The sequence below is a fragment of the Sinocyclocheilus grahami genome, unplaced genomic scaffold, assembly GCF_001515645.1.
Source record: "Sinocyclocheilus grahami isolate Dianchi unplaced genomic scaffold, SAMN03320097.WGS_v1.1 scaffold383.1, whole genome shotgun sequence".
In the NCBI taxonomy this organism is placed as follows: Eukaryota; Metazoa; Chordata; class Actinopteri; order Cypriniformes; family Cyprinidae; genus Sinocyclocheilus; species Sinocyclocheilus grahami.
The window spans coordinates 788050-803542 of NW_015505562.1; the positions used below are offsets into that span (position 1 = coordinate 788050).

At 36.2% G+C, this 15493-nt stretch overlaps 1 protein-coding gene across 1 annotated transcript in view; it reads left to right on the plus strand.

The window, feature by feature from the left end:
* Nucleotides 1-7364: 7364 nt before the first annotated feature.
* Nucleotides 7365-15493, plus strand: part of epha3 (eph receptor A3) — a 161386-nt gene continuing 153257 nt past the window's right edge. The window contains exon 1 of the mRNA XM_016231088.1: nucleotides 7365-7549. Coding sequence (XP_016086574.1) covers nucleotides 7465-7549 — 85 coding nt within the window. The 5' untranslated portion in view covers nucleotides 7365-7464. The remainder of the gene's footprint in view (nucleotides 7550-15493) is intronic.

Sequence of the window (15493 nt, forward strand, 5' to 3'; positions counted from 1 at the left end):
GGCCCGTTACATGCTTCTTTCATATGCATCATTGCTCAAATATATGACCGGTTTGCTTCAGCGTGCTTAATTCCCATCAGAGAAGCTTTGAAGAGCCAGAGGAATGCTGGGGTCTCCAGGACGTCTCTTCTGCTAGCGGCCAATGTCTTTAGTGGCTTTCTCAGACTGGGGCAGCCCCACAGTTGGCAGAGTTGGCCTCATTAAAGTGCCCTGACACTAGTGTTGGGGTCTTGAGATTGGCCTGCCACTGTAAGACACCCCCCCATGCAGTCAAGCCTAGCCAAAAGAGCAGAGCAAGACAGCTGTAATTATGCTGTATTCAGTTAATTACCCCCCGAAACCCACATCTTTAGTAGAGGTCTCCTTGAATATGCAGATGCCACTGTTGTAATTAACTCTATTTTTTTAGGGTTTTCAAGGGCTCCTCTTTCCTTGGCCTTTGATCGAGCAGAGCATATCCTGCTATATTTAGAGAGGCTTTTCTCAGAAAAAAAAATAATAAATGGCTAAGCTTTGCTGTCATCAGCGTAAGTTTAAGGTGTCTCGTGAATGTGTGTTGCGTTTCAGGCTGCTGCTGCTCTCACCCACACGTCTGGGTTGATAAATGCAAATGGCTTCAGTTTGGCAACCTATAATCATACACCTGACAGCCACTCATTATTGGTTGATACGATTACTTTCAATTCAGCTCAAATTATCGCTTGCTTGGAAAATCATTTTGGCATACGTGGGAGAAAAATGTTATGTTATATACTATATATGTTTTTGTATTAATTTGATGTATATATGCTTATTTCATGCATATGTAACCATTTTAGGAACACTTGGTTAATTCAATTAATATAAAACATTTAGATTATTGCCTTCAATTTAGTATGGTGACCTAAAATCTTTATTTGTAAAGTGTGGTTGTGCATCTTTTTTCATGAATGAATTAATGAATTAATGAATGAATGAATAAATAAATAAATAAATAAATAAAGGGATGTCTAAATATTTAGAATTATATTTTATATTATTTTATTGATTTTATATAAATAATTTTTATTTTATTGTATTTTGTATTTTTTTATATAAATGATATGACATTTAAGTTCACTTTTGATTTCCATTTGTGTGCATGTATTAATCCATCTAAAGCAATAGCAGCCCGTGTGCTAAGGTGCTCTCAGTAACGTGACGCAATGAGACTGTGCACGCATACCTGCGTTTGTTTGCGTGCGCTCTTTCTTTTCAGCTTTAAGTGCAGATCCCTGCCATTTGGGTTGTGAAAGTCTTGTAACCTCCAGTCAGAATCATGCCGGATTAGACTTTGTGTAAGGGCTGGAAGCCTAATTAAGGGAGCAATTACACTTAGATCTAAATGAGAAGTAGACACAACTAATTGCTTCCGAGAGGTCTCTGTTTTCCTAATAATGTACCTCCAAAGTGGTCTGGCATTAGCCTATTTTATTTGCAATGAAAATACATATAACGACGTCAATGAGTACTGACTTCTGTGAATTGGCACCTGCACAAAATTTGCTCGGCAGCCCCCGCGGGTTTGGATTGTAGCTAATAAACGCAATTGTCAGAAGAGTAATCATGGTAAAGCTATAGAGTATAACTGAAGCCTGTCATCTGCGAAGACTGGCTTGTATCAGTCTTTCCCATCTCTTTTTTATGCCGTTGCAGCTGCATGGCTGCGATTCATTCGGCTGCAATTAAAGGCCGTGATTAATGAACTCATGAGGGTGAATTCTCTGACTTTGAGCAGAGGCAGATCATGTGGGTGGCGTGTGTGATGCAAGCTTGTCTCCATCCAGTACGGTAACGCTAGGTCTGTGGTAGAGCCCCCCGCTATACAGTCTAGAAGACACAAATGTGCTCGCTGAACAGAGCCCTAATAAGCCCGAGACCAATAACGTGCTATTAGACAAAGTGCTCATATACATCGTTTGCACACATGTGGCCTGCGCTATATCATATACCCCACTGTGATTAATCTATGGAGGGTTTTATTTTTGGCCATTTTTCAAACACAATACAGCATTATAATTCCCAGTGTTGTGCTTGCATTAGGCCTCGATGGGTAATTTGTCAGTGGATTTCCTAAGACGTATGACATGTAAATATACATGAGTTTAAAAGGTAATGAACTGTGAAAAAAAACATTATTATTGGTCAGTTACTGAAGATATTTAGATATTTTTTCCCCTGTGCTGTACAATGGAAGTCACCAAAACTTTGGTTACCAACATTTGTCAAAATATCTTATATTTTGTTTCACAGAAGATAGAAAGTCATATTTTTTGGTAAAATATACCTTTATTTTACATGAAGCAAAAGATAATTTAAAGCATTTAAAGCTAGTTAGCTCAGGTGAATAGGGTAAATATTGTAACTAACAGATATCATCATACTTATCCAGCTCAGCTATTTGATTGCATTAAGAATTGCAAACTTTTTGTATTAAAAGTTTCCTAAAATGTTGTTTGAATATGCAAATGAAGAATTAATTAAATATGCACTAATTTACAGAAATTTCCAGCCGGTTCAAAATTCTTGTTTCATTTTGTTGTCATATTAGAGTCAGTGGTTTTTACAATTAATCAATCAATCAGTAAATCAATTTATTCCCAACATTTTGGGGGCGAATAAAATGTATAAATTCAAGCTAATTATGTATGAACACACTTTCAGAATATTGATAAAACAGTCAAGTGTGATGGTTTTGGAGATTTTGGCTCAGTACATGAAAAATAAAATAAAATAAGCACTTAAAATAATAAAATAAACACTTGAAGGAATATTTCACCCATAAATAAAAATTGGCTGAACATTTACTCACCTTCAAGCCATCAGAGATGTGCATGATTTTGGATAACACTTTAATTCAAGGTGTCCTTGTTACACGTTACATGTACTTACTATTGTAATAGCAATAAATTATGCATAATTACATGCAAGTAACCCTAAATCAAACCCTAATCCTAACCCTAACCATATAGTAAGTACATGTAGTTAATTAATATTATTCAGTACTTAAATGTATGATTATACTGTAACAAAGACACCTTAAATTAAAGTGTAACCTGAGTTTGTTTCTTCATCAGAACAGATTTGGAGAAATGTAGCATTGCATCACTTGCTCACTAGTGGATCCTCTGCAGTGAATGGGTGCCGTCAGAATGAGAGTCCAAACAGCTGATAAAAACATCCCAATAATCCACAAGTAATCCACAACACATCAATTAATGTCTTGTGAAGTGAAAAGCTGTGTGTTTGTAAGAAACCACTCCAGTACAAACTTATTTACATCTTGGATGGCCTGAGGGTTTTCAGCCAATTTTATATATTATTGAACCACTTATATATTTGGATAAAAGCATCTGCTAAATGATGAAATGTAAATGTACATTGTGTGCTATTCCTTGAAACATATATTTTAGATGTTTTATTTCCACTTGTCTGAAACAACACGTTATGAAAAGCCAAACAACCCAAAATCACAAAATTGGTATGAAAAACCATGTTTTTACCTTTAGTGTCCTGCCTTAAACTCGAGTGTCCTCTTGTGAAGCTGAAGAAGCTGCACGTTTCATAAGTGATGACCCATTTCATGTGTACTTTCTGAACTTTTTGTGCACTCATCTGAAACAATGCAATGACCCAAATCCCTGCAGTTCAATGTTGATGAATAATGTGTACTCAGTTATTTGCAGGCTGCGACTTGCCAATAGTATTTGTGGAAAGAATGCTAAACAAAGCATTACTACTTTGGGTATCATATTGCATGAATAATAAATCAATTTCAACACAAATGGTATAAATATTCCTCATTCCTCGCACGCATAATGCAACATCATAAACACATATGTGGAGGTACTATATACTAGCCACGCATTTGCATTTTAGATTCATTATCCTACTCATTAAATGCAGCGGTGTATCTAACAAGTATGCGGCACAGATGATTCATGATTTGCAAACTGACCAAATAATAGGGAAACTCATCCTCTGTGAAATGAGAGATAGGTGTGGCCTGAGGGAAAATCTACAGCCGACCAATTGCAAAGCAACTGTTATGTTGGCTGGCAAGACAGAGGTGCCATTCCAAACTCTGATTGGCAAGATCCAGGAGCAGATGGTGGAGGGATGGCATCCAAAACTGGCACCCAGAACACAGCATGGCTCTTCGACAAAAACAGCAAAGTCCGTAAAAGTGTAAGGCAAAAGAAAGGCTTCACGGAGATCCGGAAAACTGGGCTGCTTTATTGTTAGCACAGAACGTAATTGTATAAAATATATGACATTAAACACAGTAATATCAAATTAACTACTTGTTTTGACATCCTATTTGTATAGTTAATTTGATTGAGAAAAGTAGAGGCAGTATTATCGTATGAAGTGGTCGTTGGTTTTCCTGTTTGAGTTCTTTTGGCTGTGTTGATATCAGCGAAATGTATTGCGTGTAACTTTCACACGCTATAATAAGGGCCACACATGGCCTCAGACGAAACCTCAACGCTTCTGGGAAAAACCAAATGTTGTTTCCCTGTTTTTAATTGCTACTTCAGTAGATTTGTCTCTTTGTTTTGCGTTTCTTCTCTAAATCATGCTCCAGACATGTTTACTTGTTAAACATACTGGGATTTGCTTCGTGATCGTAACACTTTTGGAGCGGGAATCGGATTGAACTGACAAATGATTCAGCTGTGGAGACGTCTCCCTTTAGGTTGCCTGAGCTTTTACTCAGGTTTGATGTTGAGTTTGAGCAAAGACTTCAAGCTCAAGACAGAAAGTCACTGAGAAAAGGGCTTTAAATCATGGGGCTTTATCCTGGCAAGTAATTTGACAAAGCTTCTAGGGAAAAACACTGAATGAAATGACTGAATAGAGCCCAACAACAAAATGAAAAGTGTATCCTCGGCAGACAAGAGTGGGATTCCCGTACTGCTATTAAACATGATTGTGTGTATTTGTATTTTGCAGGGACATATATATTTCAACATCTGCTTTCTCTGTTTTTACGAAAGTGGAGAATGTATTAGAAAATAAAGTATTTAAGTCACATTGGAACTTTAAATCAATATACTCAGACTTGACTGCGGTGTCAGAGAGTTGTCCAAAAAAGATTCAAAAGTGCAGGGAAAAAATGCTTATACTATAAAAAGGTTTACATAAGTCTGACAGCTTATATCATATCCAGTGTGGAAAAGGGACCAGTGGAGAAAAATAATGAAATAAAAGTTATCAACTGGAGAAAGTAATATAATTGTCAGCAATCACTGTTCCTGTAATATTCCATTTTCTAATCTGATTGTATTCCTTTTAAAGTATTAAATTGCTCTGAAAAATAAATGTAATAAAATCATTTTTCACCACAAGTAAGAGCAGGCAGGGATTAAATATCCTGCGGCTGTTTCAGATGTGGAAAAAACATTTAATATAAATGTATGCTTGTAAAAACGTTCAATCAGACATTAAGCATCTATTGATCGTGATGTTAAAGTGAATACTTTTAGACTCAGTTTGTCGATGAAAAGATTCAATTGTTACAAACAAAAGCAGTATATTTCACAGCTGAAATGTGTTGCATTGACATTGAGAGGCTCTAATTATTTCATAATATTCATGTCTTAGGCATGCTTAATGATGTGCAATGGCATATAAGGTGTTTTTTTGTACAAAGCTGACTATTGCTATTTTAAAAATAGCAAGAGCTAGCAACTGTAGAGCTGTTCTGATTTATATAATAATTTATTTTATTAGTTTTATCTTTTGAGGCTTTTAATGGAAATAAACATTATTTCTTCACTATTTAATTCTGTTACCATGATTTAGTGAGGAACAATCAACTTAAAATGTACTTAAAATTACATTGTTAAATAAAAATAGAATTAATAAAAAAAGTAACAAAAATATTTTTTTTTCTAATTGCAAAGTGTTTTAAATATAACCTTTTTCTTTTTAATGAATGTATTGACCTCTAATGTTAAAAAAAAAACATATTGCAATAGTTATGGCTCCATTTTACAGGTTCAATAAATTTAAAATCCCCCCAATCCACTTTATTCATCTCCTGTGAGTGTTTTTTATCGGAGCTTAAGTGATGTTTACTTCCTTTCTAAGTGTCTCTTGAAAGTTGTTCCAGTCGGTTTATGAATGTTGTCTGTCCCAGGCTCGATCAGCCCCTACAGGCCGGCTCTCCACCCAACAGCTGCTTAGACTGGTTTAAAAGGCCTAATATGACAGCATGCAGCCTACGTACAGAAAAATGAATATTAATGCAGTCAATGTCTGAGAGCTACTTGCTCATTCTGATGACAGTGCAGTTTTTGTGAATTAAATGAGAAAATAAAAGATTCCAGGAACTCAACAAATAACAGAGTGAACATGGGTAATATTTAACATTATTGTCAAGCTACATAAATATTACAATTGTGATGAATAGTTTCATCGTTGTGGTATAAAAGCATATTTGTGCCCATCCATTTCTCTTATAGATGGTCAAATCTATGCTCAATATTGTGTTTTAGAGTTTCTTTCTTTCTTTCTTTTTATAGCACTTTTTTGTTTTTATAATGTAATATTAATTACGCAGCAATTAAACATGCATTTTCAATTTTAGTGTGCAGTTTGTTTGTTTATTACTGCGTAACACAAAGTGTGTTTGCAATTAGCTCACCAAAATAGCTTCAGTATGCTGGGTTAAAAAATGCTGGGTTAAATACAACCCAGTGCTGGGTAAAATAGGGACAAACCCAGCAATTGTTTTTTTTTGACCCAGCGGTTGGGTTACTACACTAAAGGTTGGGTTAAACATTTAACCCAACCTCTGGGTCAAAACAGTCCAATTGCTGGGTTTGTCCCTATTTTACCCAGCACTGGGTTGTATTTAACCCAGCATTTTTTAGAGTGTAGTATAATTTAGTTCTTGTACGCCGGACAGTGTAAGTTTAACTATAACATTTATTTGCCCAAGCAAAACCATGTGTTTATTCTTCCAGCTGTAGCTCAGGCTTTCTTGATGTGACAAATGTGCAGAGCTTAGTGCTGTTTTTTAGGCAAAGGAAGTGCATAAATTCTGCTATGTGATGTATAGTAACTGGAATTTGATGAGCTGCCTCGTGTGTTTTTCGTCTTTCCTTCAGTTTCCGAGAGATGACATGACCTCTGTTGAACCTGCTGGTCTAATAAACGGCGCTGTCTGGTGTGTAGGACCCAGCGAAAAAGGGAAGCTCCCGGTGAGAACTGAGGAGAGAGAGAGAGAGCGAGAGAGAGCGAGAGAGAGAGAGAGAGAGAGAGAGAGAGAGAGAGAGAGAGAGAGAGAGAGAGACGGAGACTCCTCCTCGTCTCCGGTGTCAAACTTGACATCAGCCTCTGAGCCGAGAATGGTAACTTGTGTCGGAACTGAAGCCCTCACATGAGTGGCATGCTTCATGGAGTTATGTACCTTGCTTTGCCCCCTCAACAGCTATCATGGATTGCAAAACCTTAATACTTTTCCTGTTTCTCTTCACGTTTATTTCCAGCGCAGAATTCATTATTCATCCGTCCAATGAAGGTAAGATAACGTCTGGAGTGCGAGACATAGGCTATTCTACCTCATCTCTGCTTCTGTAGCCTGTGATAGACTCTGTCTGTACAATTGACTTGCGCTGGACCAGACAGGGTTTTTATTCTGCTCGGCTTTGACAGGGGAAATGACATCGAAGTGAATAGTTACCTGCTTTACCTCCTAAAGCTCATCCGATAAGCCACGGCGAGTTCGATTATATTGGTTAAACGCTCGCTCGTTCACTTTATATCAGAGCTGCTGCTCCAAATGAACCGAATCAATAATATCGCAGTTCTGCGTGAGACGCATTGAATTGCTTGCGCGAGAAATAAGCTAGATAGAAAGATGCCGCTGCAAATTCAACTTTTAGTGCTGTTTATTATTGTTTGTTAAGGTTACTTGAGCTGCGTGATAAAAGCATGTTTTTGAAACGATCGATCAGTTGGGAAAGCACGAACGCGCAACGACTGAGCGCGAAATCCAGTCCGAAAATCAACTGGTCATACCGCATAATCTTAAACTAGGTTATATATGTAAAGGCTCTTTGTGCATTTGATGCATTTTTAATTTGTTTCATAATTAAGAAATTGCTTAAATTATTTTGTGGTTATCTTGTATGGAGAGTAGTTATAGCTAAGGCATATTTACATGCGCTGTAAGTTTGTGCGCCGAGTTTATTCAGTTGCACTGCGCTTTTGTTGTAATACGTGAAATACTTCAACTTATTGGATGTACTTTGCTTCAAATGCGCCCTTTGGGTAAGCAGGTTACAATCGGCTGTCTGACACATATTCAAATATCCAATATTCTTCTTTATTATAATTGTATTTATTTATTTATTTATTTATTTTAACTTAAAGCACACGTTGATATGAACGTAAAGCATAGACATAGAAGTGTTTATATTTACTGTTATAAGCTGCGGTTGATTTTATGAATATCACTCAAAAATAACAGGTTACATTCGAGTTCATTGTTGCCGACGTTATTCCAGTTGTCTAATGCTAATCACACGATTAGTTATTAACTTAAATATATTTGCACGTGTGTTTTTAAATTTCCAATCACATACGAGCTATTGGATAATCTGTACAACTACAAGTAAAGGCCTACAAACTGATGCAATTTCAAATAAAGTGATCAAGTGACAGTACAATCGTTTTCAAAGTCAATAACTTTAAAAACCTAAGCATATCAACTCTTGAAGCCAGCAAAGTTAGGTACAGATGCACTCTATACATTTTTTTTTAACATGACAGTTGTTATTTCTAGGACACTGTATTTGTATTTGTATTTTGACATCTAAACGTCCTTTGTGAAGCACTTTAAAAAGCGGCGGGGTCGAGATGTAGAGGCCTAAATAAGGGGTGTGTTTTATTTATTTTTATATTTGCTTTATATGCGTGTTCGCCCCGTTTTTATGTATCTTATGAATATCCCTAACTGTTTTGTTCACAGTGCATTGTCTGACCCGTTCAGAGCTATAAAGTATGTTTCTATAGTCGCTCGGGGTGAAACAAAAAAGAGAGACATGAGACTTTTTGTGTAGCCTATAGCCCATCTATAGAAGTTTCCGTCAGTATTGTCACATATTCGATACATAGACCTGTTCATTAGCATTCCCAGATCTTCAGGTGCTCTTATAGCCTATATTTGGCCTAAACATTCGTTCATCTCATTCAGTATAGCCTAGGCTACTATTATACAAAAGATGGAAAGACTCGTTTAGTGGTGTGACTTTATGTTCGCAATGAAACACATTCAGGTCAATTTGCTATTATTGGCTTTAGAATTGATATTTTTGTATCAGAGTGTAGCTCTTTGTGGAAAGATGTGTTTTTAATGCTGTCAACACAAAGGTGGACGATCTTTCTGATGTTTCACGACGTTTTAATTGTCTCTCTTACTATGATTTATGGGCTGTGGATTACCTTTTGCTGATAAAAGTATGTAATGGGACGTGGTTTTCACCAGAGAGTGTCAGTATAGAGCCGCAGCTATTGATATCATTTGGAGCAAAGTGCTTTCTTACAGCTTGCTGTCGCCTAATCAGCTCAGCTGTGGTGTTTATAATATCCTAACGTGATCTGAATTAATAAACATAGTAGGTTTATTTTTTTTATTAACTAATATTGGACGTGTTAAGCGTTAGAGGCCAGTTTGATGACCTTTAGGTAATCGCGGCTCACCTCCCGAAATGCATGCATTGACGCATCGTCTGCCTCGATTGAATTATGAATTGATTAAAAACGTAGTAGTTCAACTATACATTTCAAGTTCACATCAACCCCCTTTCTTAGAATAATGCATGTACACAACGAGCATTACTTCAGAAAAAAAAAATCTTATGAGACTCATAAATCCTTTCAGAACCAAATATGTGACTGAAAAGTTATAGCCTATGTCGATGCGAAGCGAGACTGAGTAGCCTAGCCTATTCCCCCCTTTTTTCAGGAAATAAACTCTAGTGGAGTTTGAAACGTATTCATCTGTATTTATTTATTTCATTTTAATAATATTTCATCACAACTTTTCTTGGTTAACAAATCCCATGGACCTGATTCTTGACCTGATTTACCGATTTACTACATGGGCCGTGCACTTTAACCCTTAACATCAGGTCGTAAAATAGGAATAATAATAATCAAAACTTTAAAGTAAAGCTTTATTGCATTGTAATGTATTTTAATGACCAAATCCTTGTGGAGCGCACCTCATTGCGACCTCATTCGTGTCGGTCACGGTGTGTGTTATTAGCATATGCGTGTTTAAAGATAGAGGATCAAATATATGCGTATAAACACGTTACTATGTCAGTTTAATTTAATTGAGCAAAATTAAGCATTCAAATACAGTTTAAAAGCTACAGCTGGCGTTTTATTTTTTTTATAAACGATTAAAAAGTTGGGGAACAATTGAAGTACTGAAAACTCTAGGCTACTTAACCATAGCCTACAACATCTAAAAAAAACAAACAACAACAAAAAAAAAAACCTACTTGTACTACTACTACTACTACTACTAAATAAATAAATATTGATTGGCTGATCAGTTGACCTCTGTAATTTAGGTATGTATTTTCTGTTCTGAATATCCAAGCAGCACAGTAATAGTCTAAAAATATTCTTGACTATTTTTACTGCGTTTATCGTATAGGCTGTGTTTGAAAACAACACAGTAACTTGAGGCCTACTTACACTGTCCTGTAGAAGCACACAGCATGAAATCTCACTTCTTTTTTTCTCTCACAACAAAGTCTTGTTTATCTTTTTTTCTCTCTTGGGTAATTTATTATTTTCCTCGTTTTTGAAATACAAATTATGTTCTGTTGCGACTGCTAATTGTAAATGGGGAAATACAGTTTAAAAGCTACAGCTGGCGTTTTATTTTTTTTATTTTTTTTATAAACGATTAAAAAGTTGGGGAACAATTGAAGTACTGAAAACTCTAGGCTACTTAACCATAGGCTACAACATCTAAAAAAAACAAACAACAACAAAAAAAACCTACTTGTACTACTACTACTACTACTACTAAATAAATAAATATTGATTGGCTGATCAGTTGACCTCTGTAATTTAGGTATGTATTTTCTGTTCTGAATATCCAAGCAGCACAGTAATAGTCTAAAAATATTCTTGACTATTTTTACTGCGTTTATCGTATAGGCTGTGTTTGAAAACAACACAGTAACTTGAGGCCTACTTACACTGTCCTGTAGAAGCACACAGCATGAAATCTCACTTCTTTTTTTCTCTCACAACAAAGTCTTGTTTATCTTTTTTTCTCTCTTGGGTAATTTATTATTTTCCTCGTTTTTGAAATACAAATTATGTTCTGTTGCGACTGCTAATTGTAAATGGGATTTTTTTGTTCCTCCTTAAAATATACAAATTAAACGTCACTGATTTAAAGTTTATTTAATAAACAGTGGCAATTTTCTTAATCAGTAGCAGAGGGTTTTAATGCCATTATCTTTTATTTTTTTAATAAACGACACATGGCAGGAAAAAAACCCGGAATTGATATCTTCTTTTTTTTTTGGATCTGGGCACACTGCCTAGTGAAACATACTTCTGTTTAAAGAAGCAAATTAATTTCTCTGCCATTTAGCCTGGCCTATGTGAGTCACGTTTGTGGTGGGTAAACCTTTGGGAGCAGTCTAGTGTAATGCATATCGCCTATCCTGTCGTCCGTATAGGCTACTCACGACAGTTTTCCGAGCATGTGGGATTACAGCGAACAGTTGACCACATCCTTACACGCCGATTTCAACTAAAACAACACTGAAATATCTCAGGAAATCTTCCCAAAGCCCATCAGCATCAGCTCCAGAATAGAGCATCTGCCAAAAACATAAATACAGACGTAAACGAATCATCCAACACAACTACGTTCCTAAGGTTTCCATTTTCTAACTTGTGGCCAAGATGGCGCAGTACGCAAGCCACAGCGCTCCTCTCGCTCAGACTACGACATGGTGTGGTGTGATGTCACGGTGCACTAGTTTCCAGACGGGACGGCTCATGTTTTTAGACGTTTGGAAATTTGCTTGCACATACAATCGCATCCAATGCATACCGTATCATCAAAATAACCGTAACGTGTGTGGTTGTGCTGATGGGTGGATTTTGGACGGAGATGGTGGACAGAAAAGCTGCAAGCATTCAGAGGGGCTGAGGCAGACACCCTGAGACTCGACTGAATTATTCATGGCGTAGAGGTTAATACTTCATTGCCATCGCGCCACTATGGGCGGAAGCTTCGATCAAGCTGCAGGACTTGCAATTTGCTATTGTTTTTCCATGTGTTTATTTTTGGTTTTTCGGATAGTTGAGTTGGGGAATTAGTAAACGCAAGAGCGCCAAATCCTGACAGCTCTTGAATCGAAAACCCAAAATGTGGTTTGACTTGTAAGGAAGCCATAAATCATAAGACTTACAAGTACTGACCTCTTGTTTTTGGACTCCGTGGCGACCCTTGGTGAAGGTATAGACCAGCTGCAGGGGAGGATCTAAAAGGGATCATTGGAGCAGCAGTGGATATTTTGGACACACATATCGCGGCCTCTTGTTCTCACTCGAAAATCCTTTGAAAATAATCCGCTGTGTGTCTTATACACCCACAGTCAGATTTTAATAAAGCCAGGCATCAGCTCCCCTGCTCTCCGAGGACCCGGCGGTTCTGAGGTGTGCAGACACCTGACTCTACATGTGTTTATTTTTGGTTTTTCGGATAGTTGAGTTGGGGAATTAGTAAACGCAAGAGCGCCAAATCCTGACAGCTCTTGAATTGAAAACCCAAAATGTGGTTTGACTTGTAAGGAAGCCATAAATCATAAGACTTACAAGTACTGACCTCTTGTTTTTGGACTCCGTGGCGACCCTTGGTGAAGGTATAGACCAGCTGCAGGGGAGGATCTAAAAGGGATCATTGGAGCAGCAGTGGATATTTTGGACACACATATCGCGGCCTCTTGTTCTCACTCGAAAATCCTTTGAAAATAATCCGCTGTGTGTCTTATACACCCACAGTCAGATTTTAATAAAGCCAGGCATCAGCTCCCCTGCTCTCCGAGGACCCGGCGGTTCTGAGGTGTGCAGACACCTGACTCTCATCTTAATTCAATAACAGATTTAATTAACTACATGAGAGGTGAAGAGGACGGTGAGGAGAGAAGGCAGTGTGCCATTTACGGGCCATATGGTTCTCTTAAACCCATGCAAATCTCATTCAGATCATAATCGACAGCCGTGATCGCAGATATGTGTAACGTTAGTGGCTATTTTCGGCGAGTGCTGTATGCTATTCGCCTGAAACACAGTGGGATCCTAAGAATTATGTGACAAGGCAGTTGTAAAAGGGCGATTTGTAACACACTACATTTCTTCATACTTATATGAAGCATATGGCTTGTCGCCACATAGCATCCACTTTTCTTTTAAGAGAATTTAAAATAAAAATATGTAAGAATTGTATTTTTATTTTATTTTCCCTAGTTAATTTGATATGTTCGTGCATTCCTGCATTTCAAAAGTATTATTCAGTGATATTCAGTGTAGTCTGTAAATATAATGTATATTAAATAAGGTAAATATAAATATGCAAAAAAAATAAATAAATTGTAGATTAAAATGTTGCTTAAATGAATTTTCACAACAGGACATTTCAACTCACCTATAGTATTTCATGTCAAATACCCATAATATGATATAAAAGTGAAATTATGATGACTTTGCCATTAAATAGCCTACTATAAGTAAAGATATGCATTTAAATTAAAAGGCATCATTTCACTTTTATATTGTATTATGAGTAACTGACATTAAAAAACTTTAAGTATAGATATATTTTTTAATTATGTTACCCATAATATAATATAAAAGTGAAATTATGATGCCTTTGAATTTAAGTGCATATATATATATATATACTTACAGTATTTAATAGCAATTACTCATAATACGATATAAAAGTGAAATTATGATACATTTGGACTGATTGCATATCTGTGCTTAATGTCAATTACTCATACTACAATATAAAAGTGAAATTATGATACAATTTAATTCAAATGCATATCTATACTTACAGTATTTAAAGTCAGTTACATATAATATGATATAAAAGTGAAATTATGATGCCTTTGAATTTAAATGCATGTCTATACTTACAGTATTTAATATCAATTACTCATAATATGAAAGTGAAATTAAGTGTATATTTCTATTTCTAGGTTGATTGATAAAGGTAATGGGGCAGTTTCAATACAGATTTCTTGTCTTTGTTAAATTCAATATTATGATCTCAATGTAAATATATGTGTGATACTATTACTCTTGGCACACGTACATGTTTATTATACCATAGATTTGTAGTAATTTGTGAGTTGTAAAGGAAAATGCCAACGAAATTACAGTTGCCTCATACTGAAAGTTGCTAGATAATTAATTTGTTATTAGTCGTGTAACCATTACATTTCACATTGAGCTGTTCTTAGATAGTTTGTGAATGAAACATTACCATTGTCTCTTTCACACCACTGTTAATGTGTGCGATCAATGTGCCATGTGCTGATGAAAGGAAAACAATAGCTAGTAGTGCAGGGATGATACATTAGAGAGACTTGGCAGCCTGTGGTTGGGATCCTAGATTATTGTCTCGCTCCTGTATTGATTTACCTATTTGGTCTGGTGTGGTTGGTTGGATGAGATGGCCATTAGATCAGCTGTTCATAATCAGCCCTCTGTTTTGTGCTTGATGCTACACTTTTGGTGGAGAGGGTGGGAATGACGTTGGCTGTGATTTCCTTCTCTTACATCTGCAGAATTCACCTCACCCATGTAGCTTTCTAATTTAATGGTCTCAAATTTCCCTGGTCGGCTCAATTTGAGATTCGGGCTCGGCTCATTGAGAAATTTAAATTGGAACCAACGGAGTTGGATGTGAGCTGCCATTATCTGACATAAGCAGATAGCTTTATTATAGTTAATAGGGATCATCTACAGTTTGAGAACAGCCAGCTGCTTGGCTAGCGCTCAGGTGCGCTGCCGTTTTCTGCTGGAATTTGATAATGGGGTCTGTAACAGACTGATATATAGACTAGAAGTCAAAATTATGGATGCACCTGACAGAATTTATACTTCTCGTGACATTAAAAATATTCTCATCTCCCATGGAAAAATTTAATAAAAATAAAAATAAATACTTCAAATTATACACAAGCAAATATAAATTGTCCATGTATGAATTTCTTTACAAAATAAAATACAATTTAATTTAATTTAATTAGTGAAATTGCCCTATCGTATGATATTCTGTACAAAATTAAAATACTTTTTTTTTAATATAATTCAGTCAAGTAGATGCTATAAGTGAAACCACTAATTGTTTTAATTTTCTTTTTTTATTTGTAATTTGATGAATGAAAAACAATAGACTATTCATAAC